This window comes from Bos mutus, chromosome 11 (genome assembly GCF_027580195.1).
Source record: "Bos mutus isolate GX-2022 chromosome 11, NWIPB_WYAK_1.1, whole genome shotgun sequence".
Classification (NCBI taxonomy): domain Eukaryota; kingdom Metazoa; phylum Chordata; class Mammalia; order Artiodactyla; family Bovidae; genus Bos; species Bos mutus.
The window spans coordinates 63,167,691-63,190,199 of record NC_091627.1 but is presented as its reverse complement, the minus strand read 5'-3'; the positions used below and the strand labels follow the sequence as shown (position 1 = coordinate 63,190,199).

General features: G+C 35.0%; 1 protein-coding gene across 3 annotated transcripts in view; it reads left to right on the top strand.

Annotated features, from left to right (window-relative positions):
- The window catches only part of PAPOLG (poly(A) polymerase gamma), a 33,979-nt gene extending 13,173 nt beyond the window's left edge, over window positions 1-20,806 (top strand). For 2 of the 3 annotated variants that reach the window (XM_070379529.1, XM_070379528.1), the window contains exons 6-23: window positions 862-915; window positions 2,701-2,812; window positions 4,952-5,041; window positions 5,654-5,792; window positions 6,332-6,404; window positions 7,116-7,236; window positions 7,585-7,669; window positions 8,358-8,411; window positions 10,192-10,311; window positions 10,857-10,966; window positions 12,642-12,763; window positions 13,003-13,178; window positions 13,587-13,675; window positions 13,756-13,973; window positions 14,537-14,602; window positions 14,776-14,832; window positions 16,473-16,567; window positions 16,737-20,806. In XM_070379529.1, coding sequence (XP_070235630.1) covers window positions 862-915; window positions 2,701-2,812; window positions 4,952-5,041; window positions 5,654-5,792; window positions 6,332-6,404; window positions 7,116-7,236; window positions 7,585-7,669; window positions 8,358-8,411; window positions 10,192-10,311; window positions 10,857-10,966; window positions 12,642-12,763; window positions 13,003-13,178; window positions 13,587-13,675; window positions 13,756-13,973; window positions 14,537-14,602; window positions 14,776-14,832; window positions 16,473-16,567; window positions 16,737-16,971 — 2,016 coding nt within the window. In that variant the 3' untranslated portion in view covers window positions 16,972-20,806. Of the gene's footprint in view, window positions 1-861; window positions 916-2,700; window positions 2,813-4,951; window positions 5,042-5,653; window positions 5,793-6,331; window positions 6,405-7,115; window positions 7,237-7,584; window positions 7,670-8,357; window positions 8,412-10,191; window positions 10,312-10,856; window positions 10,967-12,641; window positions 12,764-13,002; window positions 13,179-13,586; window positions 13,676-13,755; window positions 13,974-14,536; window positions 14,603-14,775; window positions 14,833-16,472 lie in introns of all 3 variants that reach the window. The other variant, XM_005889033.3, reaches the window with a different exon arrangement.
- Window positions 20,807-22,509: the final 1,703 nt, after the last annotated feature.

The window sequence follows — 22,509 nt, the reverse complement described above, 5'->3', positions numbered from 1 at the left end:
GAACAAAACATAGTTTATGGGATGGAGGGATTGGGGGAACTAAACACTTTATTTAGTTAGTTATTTTTTATTTTTGCTGTGCTGGGTTTTCATTGCTGCTCATGGGCTTTCTCAGTTGTGGCGAGTTGAGAGGCTACTTCTCATTGCAGCCCTCGGCTTCTCACTGCAGTGGCTTATCTTGTTGCAGAGCACAGGCTCTAGGCACCTGGGCCCAGTAGTTGTAGGGCACAGGCTTTGTTGCTCCAAAGCATGTGGAATCTTCTCCCACCAGGGGTCGAATGTGTGTCCCCTGCATTGACAGGCAGATTCTTAACCACTGAACCACGAAGTCCAGCAAACGGTTTTAATGTAATTTCAAGTGCTTGGATAAGGTGAAGCTCAGAGGATCTTGTTATTTGGGTTTCTGGGAATGGAGGAGGAGGTTAAGAATTCATTAGGTGGAGGGATTAGGAGGGCTTAGAGAAACATTCCTACTAAATCCAAACTATAGATTTTTTTGCTAAATTAGTGATGAGATCTGATACTTTTTTACACTAGTGCTCTTGGTAAATAATCAGTTTTCAATTTAAGTTCCAACAAATAGTAAATACCCAAATGATAGCATTTTTCCCTGCCAGTTTCTGATGAGTATTTTTAGAAGGATAATAACTTAGATAACTACTCTGATGGATATCTTGCATATGTTGGATAACACAGTCACAGTGTGGAAGTACTTGCTTACCTAGAATGAGAAACCAAGAAAATTTTCACATTTTCTACTGAGTTAGAAATTGGGAGAAAAAGTATTCACATTATTGGCATTTGGGAAGGACAGAGAAAAGATTACACCTTATTTGTTATAATTGTTTTCTTCTTTTGCAGGCTGTAGAAGATGCCTTTGTGCCTGTTATAAAATTTGAATTTGATGGAATTGAAGTAAGTGTTACCTATTTTTCTGACTTTACAGTTAAACTATTTAACCTGTATGGGGTGTTTTTTTGGTACTGTTTTGTATTTTTTAAAAATCAGATTTACATAGGCCCATATTTTAAGGAATCAAATAGTCTAGTCATGGTGAATCCTTCCTTACCATGGAAGATGAACCAACCTCCATCCCTGCCCCCATTATTTTTATACACATCCGTCTTGTTCCCACAATCTCCTAAAATAATTATATTATTATAGTTTCAGTTAGAGCAGTATTCATTGTTTTTGTTATTACCATCTTATAAATAACAGTTCAAAACTAAGCACAAAATGTACTATTCTTTGCTATGTGACTTTTGTTTTCTCGGAAGTTAATGTTTTGTGTTTTGTTTCCTTGATTTTTATACTTTTACTAATTCAAACTAGTCTCTCCTGGTTGTCTAAATCTCCATTAAATAGATTTGGATTTCTCAGGTGTTCTGTCATTAATATCTTGGAAAAATATCTCACTGATTCTTCTCATCTATTCAGATCTACTCTGATTGGTCTCCATTAGTGATACACAGCTGTCATTCTGACTTGTCTCTTCACTGATCCTGGGATTTCCTTTTGCTTCTCTAGTTTTCTTTTCTCTTGACTTGCTCTCATTTTAGAGGCACTCATCCACCAGCTTCCCTAAAAAGAGCACATATTTTTGAGATCTTGCATGTTTAAAAATGTCTTTATTCTGTTCTCACACCAAATTGATATGTTGGCTAAGTATAGAGTTCTAGGTGGGAAATAATTTTTCTTAGGATTTTGAAGGCCTTGTTTGCTTCATTGTCATCTAGTTCCCATACTCTGTTGAGTAATGTGAAACCAATTTGATTCCTCATTTTTTGTATGTGACCTGTTCTGTCTTTTTGGCCACTGTGTGGTTTTCTTTTTCCCACCTGGTCTTCATCATTGTAAAATTCATGGTAATACACTCTGTTTTGCCATGTATCTTTTCAAACAAATGTGCTAAGGCACTTAGTTCCTTTGATTTGGAAATACCTGTCCTTCAGCTCTTGGAAATTGTATTGAATTCTGTTGTGTTTCCTGCCTTTGTTTTCTTTCCTCCTGGAACTCCTAACATTTTTGCACCCCCAGGACTGCCTTTTTTTTTTTTTAAACTTCTTCCTTCCTACTTATAACTGTGTCTTCATATTTTGTTCTCCTTTTTGGGCTTGTCTCATCTTTTAAACTTTTCTCTTGTTTTTCATTTCTGCCATCATACTTTATTTTCTATGAATACTTTTTTATTCTCTAAGTGTTCCTTTTTATTTATGAGTTTATTTACAGTTTCTTGTCCTTATTTCCTAGATACATTTTATCTCTGCTTTCTTAGATCTGCTCAGTCTGTTACATTTGTCCAAAAACATTTGTTTTCCAGCTTTCATAGTTTTTACTGTTGTCTCCTACTGTGTTCTTTGACCTAGTAGGTTATGCCTTTAAAAACAATAACACTAGAACACCACAAAACAAAATCTTGCCAGTATTTTAGTGAGCTTTCAAGAGGGAATGAATGTAAATGTGTTGAATCTGCCATCTTTATCTAGAAATTTCACTCATATGGTTTTGATTTTTTTTTTTTTTAATGCTTGGCAAAATTAAAATGCTTTCCCTTCATTTGAAAACTGTTCTCCCAAAACTTTGCAGTGATTTTCCAATGTGGTGTTGCCTGCATAGGCCTTTGGAACATTTTTGAGATGGGAAAGACAGAGAGAATGGACTAGGAGAAAAAGTAATATTTCTCTTTTCATTTTTCCAAAGATCGATTTAGTCTTTGCAAGATTGGCAATACAGACCATATCAGAAAATTTAGATCTAAGAGATGACTCTCGACTAAGAAGCCTTGATATAAGGTGTATTCGCAGCCTAAATGGTAAGCTTCTAAAAAGAAATTTCAGAAACCTGCTTGAAAATAGTTGGACAAATAGAGATCTTTTTGCAAAACTATTATAAGAATTAGCCTTAGTTTAAAATGATGTAATTTTCTTTATACAAGTAATCTGATCACATTTAACCATCATAAAACATAGATTTGAAATATTTATAGCAGTGGTTCTCAGGCTTATTCGTGTCAGGACCCCTTTACACTCTAAACATTTTTTGAGGACCCCTCCCCAAGATCTTCCATTTACGTGAATTATATTTATCAATATATCATGTTAGAAATAAAAACTGAGAAATTTTTAAGGTATTTACTTAATCCATTTAAAAATAGCTATAATAAATCCATTTATAAGTGAATATAGGTATATTTTTGTGTGTGAGTGGCAGGTTTTTTCGCATTTTTGTGACTAATTTCTCATATCTGCTTTTACTGTCAGTATCATAAAATTTTACTTTGATTGAAGCATGGGGAGAAATTCTGACTTCTTAAAGATATGTAATTGGAAAAGGGAGTATTTTAATACCCTTTCACATAATTGTGGATATTTAATACTACACCAAAACTTGAGCAGTGACAGTTTTTTTTTCTTTTTAACGGTTTTTTTCAGGTATAATTACATACTATAAAATCCATCTTTTTTAGGTATATAATTTAGTAGTCAGTATATTCACAGTTGTACACTACAGTAGAATTTTAGAACATTTTTATCATTCTCAAATGATCCCTCATACCCATTTGCAGTTATTCCCCTTTTCAACCTCCAGTTGCCGACAACCACTTCTATCTCTATAGATTTACCTTTTCTGGATATTTCATATGAATGGGATCATATAATACATGGTCTTTTGTGTCTGGCTTCTTTCACTTTGCGTAATGTTTTTGAGGTTTATCCATGTTTGTAGCATACATCAGTAATTTGTTCCCTTTTCTGCTGAATTAAAAGTGATCTTTTTTACGTGTTGATTAGAATATAGAACCTGAAACTGTTATCAGTTAACTTTTGTACACTGTTACAAAAGGTCTGCTTGTTACATTAAAATATATTGGTGTGTCTGATTCTTTGAATGGATCTTTTACCTGTGCATGATTCTGTCTTATCATGCCTTAGGTATGTGGAAAATACTGGCTCACAAAGTTATTTATATATTCTAAATACTAACTACTATAAAATAATTTTTAAAAAATCACATTCATCACTATCACCACCAGTCTCATCAGAAAAGCCTAGGTCTTGGAAAGCTGTCAAGCTCATAGTAGCAAATACTAGTTGTCCAAAATTCTGATTTTTACTTGAAAGCTCGAGTTTTATTTCAATAAATTTCATCATTTGGTTTTCTAAAAGTGAGGGGCTCATTTTGTTCATTTTTTTATGAAATGTCTGCTAAATACCCAAAAATGAATAACCACGGTTGTGTGTCAATCATTCTTCTACTAAAACTGATGTTCCCTGAAAAAAAGAACATAGTTAGCTTACCTTGAACACGTTCAGACATCACACAAATTCCTCTCCTGTTTTCTAACTGCAAACTTGTGGTGAAGATAATATTGTCTACTAGTACACTTTGTTGGCACAGCTTTGATTCACTGCTTAGATCCCAGAAGTTTTATCCAACACTGGTTTCGCACCATGAGTGCAAATTTAACATGGTGAAACAGTCAAAGAACACATTAATATTACAAAAATAGATTTGACCTAATAGAGTCCCCAGAGTCCACTGACCACACCTTGAGAACTACTGGTTTATAGTATCTTCTTTAACTTAATCATTGTGTTTTGCTATATTTCCAGAGCAGCAATAGACTACAGTATTTGTGGATAAGGTTTGCATTAAAGCAATAATAGTTTTCTAACTTAGAGGCATTTGACTAACAGTAAAGCCAGATGTGGAGAAAAATAATTTCAGATTCATCTCTTATTTTAATATTAGATTGCATTACCTATGTGCTGTTTAATTCTTTATAAGCAAAGTGATTTCTGTTATATAAGGCCTAAATTTACATGGAGAAATTAAACTTCATATTTTATTACCTTTGATATTTTTAGCATTTGAGAGTTGAAGTTAAAAGGCTGTTTGAATTAACTGGAATTTGTTGCATAATGAAAAATGAATGCTTTGTGTTTTTCAGGATGTAGAGTTACTGATGAAATTTTGCATTTAGTGCCAAATAAAGAAACTTTCAGACTCACCCTAAGAGCAGTTAAACTATGGGCAAAACGTACGTATCCAAAGTCTTTAATTTTACCTTGAGTTATAAAATTACAATTTTCAGTTGTTCATGGTAGACAGACATAGGAAACTACTGTGGGGGATTGAGGTACAGTAAGTTTTGGAGGGGCTCTTTCTTTTTCAGATGTGACTCTTTTTTTCTTCCATAGGTGAAAACTAAAAGCCCCTGACTCTACATCTTAGGTTTCAGCCAGAGAGTTAGAATGAGTTAGAACTTGAAGAGTAAGATCCTTACTCATCTTCAAGTTCTCCGTAGGCAGAACCATCTTAATCATCTTTATCGCCATCGTCAGCAGTCTAGTATATAATAGGTGTGCAGTAAATTCCTACTGTATCACCTACAGTGATAGTTTTAACATTTTGTTTTTACCTTACAGCACTCTGTATTGAAGGGCAAAGTAGGAGATAAGATGAGTGACTTAGGGTTACTAACAAGAATGATCCTGTCATGAAGGTCTGCTTGTTGATTTTAATGTTTCTATGATGGAAGAGAGTTCCAAGCAAATCTTAGGAGAGCAGTTAAACTTTAAGCTGTTCTTTATACGTGAATGTCATGGATAGTAGGTCCTAACAATAATTAACAACTATATTAATTTTCTAGGACGTGGTATTTATTCCAACATGCTGGGATTCCTTGGTGGTGTCTCTTGGGCAATGCTGGTTGCAAGAACTTGCCAATTATATCCAAATGCAGCAGCTTCTACTTTAGTTCATAAGTTCTTCTTAGTTTTTTCCAAATGGTAAGTAGTCATGTACATATTTTCTCAGCTTACTAACTTCTGCCTATGTGTATACTTATTTGGAAATTAAGAGTTATGCGTATACTTTTTCTGTTGTCTTACATTTGTTTTTAAAAGTTAAATTTTAAACATCAAATTTGAGGAAATGATGGGATACCAGATGGTGCTTTCTTCTAGGGGGTCTGTAAATGTGGGCCTTTAGCTAGTGAGAGTGGTCTTTGCTCTGCTAATTACTAGCTCTATATAGGTTAAAATCTCCTCATCTGTAAAATAGAGATAATAACCATAGCTGTTCCATGTATTTATTAGGAGTATTCTCAGTGAATGTTAGCTGTTGCTGTTACTAAATTATCAGAGTTAAGTCCATGAAAGCAAATAAGAAGGAAAGAAAAATTTCAGATTTAAATTAGTTAAAGTTAATGGGCAAAGCAGTATTTGGCCCTTTCAGAGATCACTGCTTTAAAATAAGCAGTTTTTAACATTTCATGTAGTTCCTGAAATGAGGTCTTACATGAGTTTATTTTCCTATTTCATGTTAGGGAATGGCCAAATCCTGTGCTGCTGAAGCAACCAGAAGAAAGCAATTTGAATTTGCCAGTTTGGGATCCTCGGGTATGTAACTTATTAAAGCTTTCTAGGAAAAGGACACTTCTGTAAAGTGAAAGTTAGAACTTGAAGAGTAAAGCTGTTCCAGTTCATCTTCCTTCTATTTAACTATAGTCCTTTCCCTCCCTCTACTGTGTTTTTTGGTGCAGATAATTTGTGTCTCCAATGCTGATCCAAATGTTATGGCATTAAAAATCACCCGTATAAGACTTGATGAGTGGTTGTATCAACCAGGATATCATAATCTGTTGTTTAAAGCTGTCTTACAAGTAATTAGTTACTAATAATAAAATACTGACATATATAAAACATGTACTTTGCAGTACAGTTTAAAGCAGATTTTCGTGGTCCCACGATAGCAGAACTCTCACCTTGCATTTTAATTTGCTTTTTAGAGTACTCATTCCTGGGTAACCAAGGGGAAGGTGTGGAAAGAGGATAAGGGACCATTGGACCAGATAATCCTCTTTGCACTTACTATTATATTTCCTTGGTTCTAAAAGACCTTTGTTTATAAAGTGTACCATCAATTTAAGTTTGACTATCATACACATCTGACTTCAGAAATAAATGTAGTTGGGGAGGGGAAATGTTCTTCTTAGAATTGAGGAAATGTAGCATTAAAATATATTTCATATTCTTCAGACTTTTGGGGAAATGAAGTGAGGACAACTGAAATAGGAGAATAGATCAATTATTCTGCTTCTAATTTCACAGGTAAATCCATCAGATAGGTATCATCTCATGCCCATAATCACCCCTGCCTACCCACAACAGAATTCTACGTATAATGTGTCCACATCAACTCGAACAGTAATGGTAGAAGAATTTAAACAAGGTAAACCTGTTAGCCCTGTTGCCCTATACATATTCCCACAAGTTTTGGTTGACAACAATTTTATTCTATTGCAGTTATGCCTATTATTTCTAAAAATTCTTTCAAATGTGTTTTTTCAGTAATTGGTTTTGCAAAGTATGTGATAATATTAAAAGGCCAAAAATGGAGCCACTCCAGTCTGGTTGAAATTGACTTTTGTGTTCTAAGAAAGAACATAATAAATTTATACTTTTTTTTTTTTTAACTTAGGGATTTGGTGGGGTTAGAGCTTTGAGGGAAGGGTAATACAGGAGCTATGATGCTGAGTGATGCTGAATTTTCAGAATCTGTGTTTCTTTCTGTATTTAGGTCTTGCAGTCACAGATGAAATTCTTCAGGGGAAGTCAGATTGGTCCAAACTACTTGAGCCACCAAATTTTTTCCAAAAGTATAGGTATTTGAAATTTTGCATTTTGTGTGTGTGTGTGTGTGTGTAAGGAAGAATATTAAACTTACAAAGTTAATACATAATAGGTGACAGTTGTCACTTGAATAGTTCAAGTGAGGTAGACAATAGGTTAGCAGAAACCCTAGGTGATAAGAAAAGTCTATACTCTAGTAGTATCAACCCAGTATTTGTGGGGTTTGGTTTTAGTGAATGGTTTTTAATTAGAGGGTCTAGAAATAATTTTGTGAAAATCAGCGTGTTTTAATTTTCATAAATGTGTGCCTGTGTTAGCTTTTTTGTTCATTGGGAGGGAGAAAGAAAAAGTAATGATGAGGAGAAGGAAATGGCAACCCACTCCGGTGTTCTTGCCTGGAGAATCCCAGGGATGGGGGAGCCTGGTGGGCTGCCGTCTGTGGGGTCGCACAGAGTTGGACACAACTAAAGTGACTTAGCAGCAGTGACTGTATGTTTGTGTAAAATGGCATGACCATGTTGAATGTATAAGTTTGTTAATTAAATTTTCTTCTAATAAAAATTTATTATGAAAAAAATTTTTTTTTAAATATCAAATAAACTGTTCACCTCTGTTGAGTCAATTAAAAAAAAAAGAAAGAAAAAGTAATGATGGAAAGTCAAACTCTAACAATGATTTATGGCTTTTTCCCCCCTGATTGTTGCTGAAAATTCTTTACAGACATTATATAGTATTGACTGCCAGTGCATCAACAGAAGAAAATCATCTAGAGTGGTAAGGCATTTCAAGTTCTCTGCCTACTATGTAATGATAACATATTTATATGATGCTTTATCATTTCTAAAACACTTTCTTACTTTTCAATTATTAAATATCATAGTGACTGTTGTACTTGACCATGGAGTATCAATGTTTAAGAAATGCCATCAAATTAATGTTTCAGAATTGAAAGTGACATGAGATAAGGATATATGCACAGACTTTTGCTTTTTGTCACTTCTCAGAGTCAGATTTAAGCAAAATTGTGAGGCATTTGAATGATTCTGATACCTAGTATATAACCATAATGTCTACACAGAGACACATATATATACACACATACTCCAGTCATGACTATTTTCACGGCCCTAAAAGGCAGTATTTTAGATCAAGAGTGCATTAAACAGATCTGTCCTTCTTGAAAAAGAAAGGGGAGGAAACAGAATTCACTAAGTAACTTTTCATTTACTTGAATGATATTCTAAACAGGGTCTCTTAATACACTGGACTGAATTTTTTTAATGAACATGTAAAGCTAGATTTAGAAAATGCAGAGGAACCAGTGATCCAATTGCCAAAAATCATTTGGATCATAGAAGAAGCAAAGGAATTCCACAAGAATGTCTACTACTGCTTCATTGACCTCTCTAAAGCCTTTGACTGTTGTGTGGATCACAACAAACTGTGGAAAATTCTGAAAGAGATGGGAATACCAGACCAACTTACCTGCCTCCTGAGAAACCTGTATGCAGGTCAAGAAGCAACAGTTAGTACTGGATATGGAACAACAGACTGGTTCAAAATTGGGAAAGAGAGTACGTCAAGGTATTGTCACCCTGCTTATTTAATCTATATGCAGAATACACCATAAGTGCTTGCCTGGATGAATAACAAGCCGGAATCAAGATTGCTATGAGAAATATCAACAACCTCAGATATGCAGATAATACCACCCTAATGGCAGAAAGCGAAGAGAAACTAAAGAGCCTCTTGATGAAAGTGAAAGAGGAGAGTGAAAAAAGCTGGCTGAAAACTCACCATTCAAAAAATGAAGATTATGGCATCCAGTTCATCATTTCATGGCAAATAGATGGGGAAACAATGGAAACAGTGATAGACTGTATTTTCTTGGGGTCCAGAATCACTGCAGATGGTAACTTCAGCCATGAAATCAAAAGACGCTTGCTCCTTGGAAGAAAAGCTATGACCAACCTAGACAGCATATTAAAAAGTAGAGCCGTCACTTTGCTGACAAAGGCCTGTATAATCAAGGCTATGGTTTTTCCACTGGTCATGTACAGGATGTGAGAGTTTGACCACAAAGAAGGCTGAGCACCAAAGAATTGATGCTTTCAAACCGTGGTGCTGGAGATGACTCTTGAGAATCCCTTGGATAGCAGGGAGATCCAAGCAGTCAGTCCTAAAGGAAATCAGTCCTGAATATTTGCTGGAAGAACTGAAGCTGAAACTCCAATACTTTGGCCACCTGATGCAAAGAGCCAGTTCATTGGAAAAGACCCAGATGCTGGGAAAGATTGAAGGCAGGAGGAGAAGGGGACAGCAGAGGATAAGATGGTTAGATGGCATACTGACTCAATGGAAATGAGTTTGCTCAAACTCTGGTAGATAGTGAAGGACAGGGAAGCCTAAGTGTGCTGCAGTCCATGGAGTCACAGAGTCAGACACGACTTAGCAACTGAACAACAAAATCATCATAGCTAATATGCTATTTGGTTTACTTGGATATAGCTTCCACATTTAACATTGAAAATTCTTATCTGTGTTTTTATTTTAGGGTTGGGTTAGTAGAATCTAAAATACGTGTACTTGTGGGAAATTTGGAACGGAATGAATTTATTACTCTTGCCCATGTAAATCCCCAGTCATTCCCAGGAAATAAGGAACATCATAAAGAGTAAGTTAATTATTTTTTAATATTTTATTTCTTAAATAATGTTACCTGACGTGTATATTTAAGATCACTTATAAGATTGCCATGTTACATAGCCGTTATTGCTGTGTAACAGGCACTGATGGATGATGATAAATCGTGTACTTAAGCATAAGTGATCATGCTTAAAACTTAAGTACATGTTGGGAATTCTGTGGTGGCTGAGTGGTTAGGACTCTGACTCTCACTGCCCAGGGCCCAGGTTCAGTCCCTGGTCAAGGAACTAAAATCTCACAAGCCACATGATGAGGCCAAAAAAAAAAACCAACCAAGTACGTACTATGTTGGTAGCCCACAGACCTCAACAATCCTTAAATACATAGTCAGTCATTTTCAAAGCATTTAATCTGCTTTATAATAACACAGGATAACTTAACATTTTTTTTTAAGAATTTGGCCAAACCATTGAAATTTGTATTTGTGCTTCCATAGAGACCAAGTTTTAATTATCAAAAAGCATCTGTAAAATTATTAAAAATTAATGGAAATTCTTAAATTTTATTTTATAGCAACAATTATGTATCAATGTGGTTCCTTGGAATAATTTTTCGGAGAGTAGAAAATGCAGAAAGTGTTAATATAGACTTGACATACGATATACAGTCATTTACTGATACAGGTAAGACTTTGTCATCATAGAGCTGTGGCACTCAACCTTGGCTGTAATGCAGTATCCTCTGTCTAGGATCTGGCTGGCTGTATTTTTATAAAGTTCCACATTTGGTTAAATGAACATGAAACATCTATATTGTGAAACTCTACGCTGCCCTTAAAAAAGTAAAGGCATGATGAAACAACTTACAAGACCTCTTGGGGGAGGAGGGAGGTACAGACCAGTAGGTATGGTATAGTATCATTTATATAAATCAGTAAAGAAATGCATGCATTTTTGCTTAAAAATCATAGACTATCTCTGGAAGGATATATAGTTTTTAATAAAAGAAACTGGCAGAATTGCTTTTAGGTCAAGGAACTAACTGGGTGTGTCTGACAGAGGCAACTTCACTGTATACTCATGAACCCTTTGAGTTTTGTACCATGTGAATATATTAACTTTTAAAACAAAAAGAAGACTAAAGAAACTCTAGATTTTTAGTGTGTACAGCCAGTGTTTATAACCAAAGTCATAAAGATTACTTATTTTTTGACCTTTATTTTACATGAAATAAGTATCAGTCAATACAGGCTTGCTGAATATGTTTCAGAATCAGTGAAAAGAATCTTATCTTCTAAGACCATCTCTGTGGAATATCTTAATATATTTGTTATAAATGTGGGCTTGTCTTAATAATATGGAAACTACATTTATACTATATTCTTGGTTAGCTCATCTGAGTTTTTCTTTTGAACTAGCACTCATATTTATCATGAAAATGCAGGTTTCTCTGCATCACCTTACAACTACTGAATCATAGGCTCTGGGAGTGGAGCCAGAAGTCTGCACATTGAACATGCACTCTTGAGGGTTCTTTTATAAGCAATCTGGAATGAAAACATAGATATTTTTCCATTCTAATTTGGACTCATTTTTTCCAAAAGGAAGGGGTTGGGAACCTCTGTTTATTACAGATTTATAAAATGTTCTCCAGATAGAGATATTGAGGCCCCAAGAGATTATATAATTTGCATTTCACAGTAGATACTGTGCAGAAGAAACCTCCCACCCCTCTCTTAGCTTATCATATGAGTATTCACAATTAACACACACTAAATAATTTATATAATAGTTAATAAAACTGACTTTCTTACAAGGGGTGAGAAGCACCAGAGTGGGAATCTGGGGCTATGTGTATTTCAGTATTGGCAGGGCATTCAAGGCTGTTGAGTCTTGCTTACCTACCTGGATGATAAGGATGTACTTCTAGATGGTTTCTCATGTCTAACAGTCTATGACTCGTATAGTAAAAGAAGCTTCATGGAGGAGGAGAGCTTAAATTGCATCTTGTGTATATGGTATTAGGATTAGCTCAGATTTGGGCAGGTAGTAATGAGAAGAGATTGCCCTTAGGGAAAATAGCAGAAAACAAGATTTTGGAAAACTTTTATCCATACATTAATTTTGTTAGTGAGATTAGATTATGGGAAAGTCTTACAAGTTGGACATGAGGAAACTAGTCAGTACTTGAAAAGGATTGTGATGTTGTGAAAATGTTTTGGAAGTATGTGTGCTGTAAGAAGAATGTGTTTTTGTGTAGTAATGTGGAGATACTGAAGGTTCGTATTTTAGAAAAACAAAATAGCACCCTTTCTTTAGAAAGGAGTTTCCCATTTTAACATACTGACTTTTGTTACAGTGTACAGACAGGCAAACAATATTAACATGCTAAAGGAGGGAATGAAAATTGAAGCAACTCATGTTAAAAAAAAACAACTTCATCACTACCTTCCTGCAGAAATTCTTCAGAAGAAGAAGAAGGTGAGTTTGTACTCACCTCTCCAGTCTGAACCCAGACACATGATCCTGGGCCCAAATCTGCATTTCGGCAGCACCCAAACCTATTGAGAAGGTTTGGGAAAGTACAGGCAATTCAATCTAGGACTAAAATCTTAACCTTCATTAATCACAAAATATCTTTTGTTTTATATGTACTTCAGAATTGAAACCATTTTTCTCATTTACTTATTGAAATCCTAAAAGCTTTTCCCCTGTTTCAGCAAAGTCTATCTGATGTCACCCGAAGTTCAAGTGGACCTCAATCCAAAAGATCATCTCTGGATAGCAATTGTTTGGACAGCTCCAGAGACACTGATAATGAAACACCTTTTAATTCCCCAGTGTCTGCAAACAAGCCTTCCAAGCCTGATATTCCTCCTTCAGGGGAGACAGAGAGGTCTGCATTTCAAAATTTTCCTTTCAGTCTTCAGTTTATTTGAGGATAATACAAACTTGTGTACTTTTGCTAAATATCTTTTAACTGTAAAAAAAAAAATTTTGTGAGTTACTAGTCAGTTTCTTATTTAGAATTACTTGACAGTTTGTGGAATCCTGTGGGATGTGTTCTAGGTTTATGAATATATGGGAATATTAATAGGTAAGTAAACAGAAATGTCCAGGTTTTCTCTTTAATTTTTGCTGTTAATTCTCACTGGGTCCTCTTCCTTCCCCCACTGTTTTTTTTCTTCCTTTGGTGAAATGTTAAAGTAGGAGTACTTGAAAGAAGTAATTTAAACATTTAGTTAAGGTTTTAAATACATACTGTTTAAATAATTTAATAATGATTATGTAACACTTTTTATAGGAATAATGCTGAGCCTGCTGCTGTAATCGTGGAAAAGCCACTGAGTGTCCCGCCAGCTCAAGGGCTATCTATTCCTGTCATTGGTGCAAGTAGGTATCTACACTTTTCTTAGTTATGATTCTATTACATCTGTATTTAATTACTAAAACCTTTCTTTTTTCCTTTTCAGAAGTCGACTCTGCATTAAAAGCTGTATCACCCCCAGCTGTGTGTACCATTCCTACGGTAGTAGGACGAAATGTCATTCCTAGGGTCACACCTCACAACCCTGTCCAGGGGCAGCCACATCTAAATGGGATGTCAAATGTAACCAAGAATGTTACGCCTAAAAGACCCCACTCCCCATCCGTAGATGGGTCCTCTAAGAGGTTGAAAGACATAGAAAAGGTATGATTACAGAGTCAATGGTGATTCCGTAGTCAATTTTTTTTTTCAAAGTAAACTTAAAATAGTGGTAAAGAAGCTCACAGTTCTTCATAGTTACCTTAGTATTCCGTTAGGATTTGACCGTTTAAAAAGAATATTTACCTAAACCCTAATAGGATAATGCTAATTGTTCATTCTGAATTCAAACTAATAATGTGTCTAAAAATTTGAATGATTAGTCTGAGTTTCTCCTTGGCTTACGTAAAAGTCATTATTGGTAACTAAATTAATTTATTGAGTTAATAATGGTGATCTCCTCTGCCTCCAATAGGTGGTGGTATAAGTACTATCATCTCAGTAGATCAAACTGTAGAAATTAAGGGTGTCAATTAAATTCAATCTGATTTAAATTATCTTTGCTCACCAAACCTGTTTGTAAAAGTTTTGACATTAGCCTGGTCACTAATCAGTTTCTTATTTTATATAGACTTATATGGTTTTATAGATAATAAATAGCACCTATAAATACATAGTACCTATTTAATAGGTAATAATAGCACCTCATTTTAATGTTTATATTTTAGTTTATTCGACTTGAATCAACGTTTAAGGAATCACGTGCTGCTGAAGACAGAAAAAGAAAATCAGTGGTAAGTATATTAATAGTGTGCTTAAAAATACTTAAAGAGCCATGTACCAGGAAAAGTACTATATTCAAAAGTAGATCAGATTTATCTCTTAACTTTTAGTTATGGCTTATATCATGTAGAAATAAATATTTGCATATAGGAACGTTTTCACTTGTATGTAATTCTGTTTTTAGGATGCCATTGGAGGAGAATGTATGCCTATTCCAACTATTGATACATCACGCAAAAAGGTAACAGTCTAATTTGTAAATAAAATGCACAAGTACGAGTTCATAGGTAATCTACAGGTACAAAAAGCTCATTAAGAAGAGCCTAGCACTTAGGTGAAGGAAAGAATTAATAAGATTTTGTCCGTATCCTCCATATCAGCAGTGTAGTTGGAAGTTGGGATGGAAATAGCAGAGTATATGAGCCTAAATGTATGTATCTCAAAAGTCTAGAAAAGAGGGAGTTGTTCAAGATTTCATGATTTATTCAAGGTATGTCCAACTTTTGTTTTTAAAGAAGCAGTTTAGTGCTCAGCACAGTAATTCCTGCCAACACTTGATAGTCTTTTGTTGTACCCCATTGCTTACTGTGAAAATCAGGCTTGATAGTTGGGGACCATACTTACTAATATTTTGGAGGAACCAAATATACTGGTGTATAGAGTAAGTATCTTTGAAATATGAGCTAAAGAGCCCCTAAATCTTAATTTAAATATTTATTTTCAAGGGATTAACATTTTAGCTAGTAATGTAGGTTCTCGTGTTTCTTGTTGTAGTCAACTGTCACCCTGCCAGATTCCCCAGGATGTATTGGCAGTTCTAAAGCAAAATAGAAAATGTCCTCATACTTTCTATTAGTTGTAGAATTTACACAGTTTAACATAAGAGCAAGTTAGAAAAAATAGAGGTGTATAATTATATAATGTATGGTAGTGGAAGAAAAAATTTGAGGTGGATATTAAAGTGTGAAATGAAATGTCTGAGTTTTACTTTAAAAGATTTCAAGTATAAAGGGCAAGCGGTATAACCCAAACAACTACGGCAAAATTTTAATAATGTCTGAGTCTTCATTGTGGCATCTTCATCGTCCTTTCTATTCTTTTATGCATGTCTGAAATTTTTCATGTTTTTTAATGGATGCCCCTATAATACAATTGTTTAGCCAAGGTAACGTGAAAGGAGGATTACTTCTTGCAGTCTTCTCTTAATGACTTGAAGCTTACATATTGTGTTTCCATCACACAACTATTTGTATTTTAGGTTTCCATCTTTGTTTCTCAGTTTCATAGACTTGCCTTCATTATGTAATACTCTTTAATGTCTTCAAAAGCCTTCATAGAGATGTTACTGAATTGTACCATCACTAAAGTTACCTACCCTGACTGCAAAGTCAGTTTTCCTAAAAACTTAATTACCTCACAAGTTGGGTTATTCTCCATGAATGTTGTACAGAAACTAATTGAGGGATATAACTCGATGTCAAGTTTCCCTCTGTATACACACTCATTTCTCACCTTGCACCCTGAGAATTTCGTGTTTAGTGACTGTAGTCTTCCTGTTTCTCTTTACTGTTGCCTGACTCTGAGGAGGACTTTGTGCATTTCTCAGTGTAGAAGTGTCGACTGATTTTACACAGCCCTCTTTTTTATTCATACAGCCCTCCCACTTCTGCCCTTTCCCTGTCCCTTTGCTTTTCACCTGTTTTTAAGTCCCCCAAACAAGAAGTACCTATGAACATCGGGAGAAAGTATTCAACGCATACTTGAGTGTATAGGAACTTAGAGCTCTTGGCAAAAAATTCAGACTTTTGTTACTGTTTTACTCACTGGACCTTTATAATATGTATTTGTTTTTCCTTCTTTGTTTCTATTTCTTTCTAACAGAGACTGCCCAGCAAAGAACTACCAGATTCATCATCTCCAGTTCCAGCAAATAACATCCGTGTCATCAAAAATTCCATTCGGCTGACCCTAAATCGGTAAAAGCAGTGCCTCCTTACTAAAGTGAATATGCAATCATTTAGTGGCATAGATGCAGCCACTCTTAAGGATAGAGTGAGCTGTCACACATAAGATAAGGTGAAAGTTACAGTCATCCGCCTAACGACCTTGAAGTGTTTTTTTGAACTCTCACACTTTGACCTGCAGATGCTGTAGCATTCTCTCATTGATTGCTACATACACTTCTCTGAGGATCACCTGCTATCAAATTGTCATCTGCAGTCTTATGGCTTTGCGTTGGAGGTTTTACTGCCTTAACTTTCGATGCTTGTTTCTCTGTTATGGGAACCAGTTCTTGGCTCTTTGGACACTCATAAAACAAGTCCTGAAATATCCACCGCCCCCGCCTTTTTTTAAGTCTTATGTTGTAATCATTGTATAGAACTGAAAAAAATTGAAGAAAAAAAAAAAAAAAGTCTTGTAATTTTCCAAATGTTAACACATTTACTTTAGCATTGAAGCCACTTTGTGAAACCTGAGATAAATGAATGTGAGGTATCTTTTCTGCTTTCCTCATTTGTGTAGATGTACTTTTTGTCTGTTCTGTTGATTTAAATTATTTTTTCTCAGATTGGCACATGAAATATTTAAATTTTATTTTTTTGTGCCTTTCTGTCCAAATGTTGCGTAGTTACCAGGGAGGATTAGTCCAGTGATTACATAAGAGTTGGGCACCACAAATTCTCTATATTTTGCCTCCTGTGGAGGCCTTTGAAATGCATCTTTATTAAGAATCAAAATATAACCAGAATACTGAAAGTCAGTATATGAACGGTAAAATTATTACATAACCTATCTCATGCCATTCTTGTTAGTTGACTGGTATTTTTTACTGAGGAGCAACTCAATCTGGCATCAACAATAAAGATACTTTAAGTATGGCAAGCTTGTATTTTTGACGTGTACAATTTAACTTGGCATGATAATTCCTGACCATTACGTATCCCCACAACTTCAGTTTCTTCACGGACTAGGCATGCAGAAATAAGCAGTGGATTTTATTGAGACCTAAAGGCATTTTTGATGACATTGTTACCAACCATTAATTGGCTCAGGACCTTTGTAATTTTTATTTAAATATGAGTTGTCTTTTTTTACACTGCTTTTTTCAGTCCTTTTCTTAATATTTTTTAAGTTTCATGAATGCATGCTCCATTTATTGAAATCCATAACCATGTAATTCTTGTAATATGTTGATTCAGTGTTTTGTAAATGAAGTCGTATGTATTTTCAGAGTATTTTTGTATGTACTGTAAGATACCATCTTTTCAAAGAGAAAACTTTAAAACCTTTACTGTCTCTCTTTAGTCTAATTTTTTAAATATGGATTATGCTTGAATTAAAATGAAAATGTATAGATTACACAGCCAGGAATGCTGGTATATATTACCTTCCTCAGCTTGCACTCACCATTTAGCGGGTCTAGTAGGGAAAACAAAATGGTACGTTTGAATAGTGCAGGGAGAAGCCCTTAGTTGTATAGTTTATAGGACACACGGGATGCCATTTAGCCATTGGAGTCACAGTTCATTTCTTCTTGCAAGCCCTTTACCATTGAGCTGAAATGACTTGAATTCTGATTGTCAGAGAGCAGTATCCTTCTTCTCCCCTCCTGTTCCTGACCCCTACCTACATCTCTGAAATGGAAATTCTAGTGTTTACTTCTAAGTTTTCCTTTGTGAAAGTTAAAGAATAGCAAGGAGAAAACAATGGTTGTTCCCTTATTTATTTTGTACATAGGAAAAGACGAGAATGAAATCCCATGACCAAATGGTAGCTTCCTTGGCAAAGCTGTTTTTTTAGCTGACCCTTGTCCTTTATTCAGGTATTTTGAGCTTTGTTTCATAAATATTCTGTTTGAGCAAAAATACATGATTATGAAAGGACTGAATAACTGTCATGTGACTCAAAACATTAAAAACTTCTTTAAGGGCTTTAAGAATTCTTCATACATAGATCCAAGTTTCACCTACTATGTAAACCAATTCTTTGGAGTAACTAGCGGAGTTTCTCTTTAATAAGAAAGCAACAGGCCTAACCTTTGTACTATAGTATAGTCATATCTCTTGTTTTAAGTGTCCATTTGACATGGGGTTAAAGACATAGCCAAATAACTCCTCAGAGACAGTATTCTTCAACCTGTTTGCTGACTGGTTTGGGGAATTGATGAGATGCTTTTGAGATGGTGGGTTTGGTCAGAAATGAAGTGTTTTCTATCCCAAACAGTAGGTAGATCAGTACAGTTGATCCTTGAACAACACAGATTTGAATTACACAGGTCCTATATGTATATACTACAGAGGTCCTATATGTTACCTATACATATTTTTTCAATAAATAGTACTTGTATTTTTATCTTACAGATCTTTAAGTAGGGGAGATCACAATATGTAGAATCAAAAGAACTAGGGTTTGAGTCATGATTCTATCCAAACTGTTTCAGCTTCCTGCCCTTGGGTGAGTCATGTATCAATTCCTATGTTTTTGAGACAGAGTTAGCAGTACAAGTGTTTTCAACTGGGGTGAGGGGTTCAGCACCCCTACATTGTGCAAGGGTCAGCTGCACATTTTGTCGTCATGGTAGGAGATGGGGTTCCAAGTGAGTTAAGAGGGGGGCGTGATCTGTGACTGTGTGCTATGTTCAGAGGCGCTAGGCGAGTGTGTTTGATTCTGAGGTGTGTTTTATTTCAAGAATAACTAGAAATATATTTTACAAAGTCGAATAACCTGTTCTGTATGTAGACAACACATTCATTTTCATGACGGTATTAAATTTTAATCTTACTTTTCAGTGACTGGCTCTAAAGAATTATATATATCAAAGAAACGATTATCTGCTAGTTTAAACCTTAGGGATTTAACTAATTTGAGAGACAGGATACATGGCTTAAAACCTTGTAAAATTAGGGGAAGAGGATTTTACAAGACTGTGTTTACAATAAGAGTTTTTGTCTTAAGACAGCAATTTGGTAACATTAAAATGCTTACTGTCCTATATAGGCACAGAGAAGTGAAGACAAACAGTGTCAAAATGGGCTAAACTTATTTTCCACGGTGTCCACCACTTGAAAATAGGAACTCCCAACTTGCAAGATCATGGACTGTAGGGAATCCCTTGTAAATATATATAAGAAGTTTCTGTTCATATGCATATGTCTGAGGGGAAGTTCATACTTTCATCAGTTCTCAAAATGGTTCATGACACTAAGAAAAAAAAAGTTAGGGACCACAGCTTTACAGGATTGAATAATCCCAAACTTTGGAATTTTCTTAAGATTTTTCTGTGGTATATTTCTGAAAATGTACTGTGGCTCTTAACTAGTAAAGTGGGCTAATGAAAGACTCTGGAATACTAAATTTCTCTTTTCGAGTTTTCTTTATATATCTCAGATGAAACTTTATCAGTATTTAGAAAAAGCTTTATGATTGGATTTATAAATGTCTTCATGTTAACTTCAATTCATTTAACAGGGTCAAACCAACAAATTTCAACGTAGGAATGATCAGAGTAGAATAGCTTAGAATAATCATTAGAAATGGTAAAAAGCAGAATTAATCATTAAAGATCCTTAAAAAATAATAATTAAAGATTCTAATCCTTTGATTTGGTAGCCTTAAATTTCTTATTCCTCCATGTTTGTGGTTCAGACTGAACAGACCAATAAATAGAACTTTAGTGTAAAAAAAATTTTTTAATAAATAAAATTATGTGAGTGCATAAATAACTACCTATTAAACCTTCCAAAGCTTGGAATTTAAGTCATGATAATAGTGATGAATATAGTGCAAGCAATAGAAAAAAGCCAGTCTCAAAAATGGTAACTATTTCCTTAGGATTTTTTAAAAGAATTGTACAAGGTCAGAGCCTTCCCAGATTTCCTATTTTTTTCTGGAGTTTTATATTTGAAGTTAGCTGAACATAAGATTATCATCAGGCTTGCTCTAATTTTTTAATGTATTGCTGCATTTTTAGCAAGGACCCAAGTAATTACCTTAAAAAGTACTTAGGATATATTTGAGGTAAATGGTGCTACATCACTTCACAGTATTAATGTAAAATGAATGCAGCTGCTGCTCCTTTCTAGTTAGCTGTTTGTGTAATTCATATTAATTTTCCTGCCTTTTATTTGGATTGTCTGAATTTCTTAGTTGTACACACAAGCCTCATTATCTGTCTGGAATAAGTAATATAATAAACTTGCTTTGATAAATAGGTATTGGTGATTGACTGATATTATTTGGGAGTAACTTAAAAGTACCAGACGTCTTTACTTATATTTCAGACTGACAGCCAGTTAGTTGGTCATTTACCTCTCAGACTCTTTGGCAGATAATGGGATCCACTACTTGCTTAATACAAAAGCAAATCTCATATGCAGTTTGCCTTACACGGAATATCTGATTAAATATTAGCAAGCAGTAGCATCTGCCTCAAACGTTGGGGGCAAAATTCTATCACCCTTTTGGTCAGCATCAGGCAAGCAGACTTCTCTGCTAATGGCTGAACAGCAGCGCATTTAGCAGTCAGATCTTGGGTACTGTCCACAGAAGTACAAGCTATAGGTCTTGTCACCTTCTTGTTAATGAACTGTGCTTGTTTGTAGTAGCGCACCTATCTTGAATCTAGTACTGAATTCACAAATAAGAACCTGTGTCTGCATCAAGATATTAGCAAGCCACGGCACCAGTGGAAACACACTTGACATTTATTAAGCTAATTATCAAAGCCTTTTGTATGGATTGAGCCATGGATAACAGAAGGACTTCTAATAGCCACTTGTAAAGTACACTGATTGGAGTGCCAGCTAACCATACCCAGAGTGGGAGTTGCTGATGAGGGCAACTCATTGCTCCTAGGATCTAACACAGTTATCACACTGTGCTTCATGTGTTAGATTAACATCATAACAGGTTCTTTGTGGATCTGACTGCATGCATTAAGCTATTATGGGCAAGACAGAATCTGATGCTTTTAAAAGCACATGTCCTAAAAACTATCTTTCAAACCATATGAGCCAGCCAAACTTTATTAATTAGTCCTTAAAAACCCTTCCTTGCAAATCTCTGATCACTAACATCTTGAGCCTAATGGCCACATAAAACCTTCCATGATAACCTGACCACCGTCTGTCATCCTACCTCTGTATCGTGTTACTTTTCAACATTTCAGTTATTTAACCTGCATAATTTTTCTGTTAACCTACTTGCTTTCCCCTGAGAGGTTGCAAGTTGGGAGTAGGGGGCCTCTATCCAAGAATCTTTGTGTAGTGGGTGCCCAGAAAATTCCTGAAGAAGAAAATGAGTTAGTCCTGTTTAGTTGGTTGGTTTTTGATAATTTTCTTTTTAAATTGAAGAGGCTTATCTAGAATAGAGAGGCCTGATGAAGAAACTAAGAAACAAATAAACTTAGTGAAAATCATTAAAGTATGTTTCTCAGCTTTTTTCACTGTGAAGATCATTAAGATACATTTTTCAAGCTCTTTCAACTGTAATGCTTGGTTTTAAACATTTTATATTGTAAGCCAGCACATGTATACGTATATGAATATGTGTAATTTATATATGTATATACACACATACATAATTGAAGCAAGGTTCACAAAATGCTTTCCTTACTGTGACAAGATGCAGGTTGCTATTTTAAGCACCAGCTATGATTTCACTAAGGTGATTTCACTACGTCTCCTGAGTTGTGACCTGTTACTACAATTTCAAATACACTACATTGGAAGTTTTCTTCCCAAAAGTTCAGGTCAAATTTGGATCATCTTTCTTTATACTGTCTGTTCTAGAATGCAAACTATTAAAGCAAATAGTACCAGAAAGACCAATAGTATAAACCATGAAAGAGAAGTAGGTGAAATATAGCTATGCCTTTCTCCTAAGGAAAAAGGTTACCCCAAAACATCTTTGCATCAAT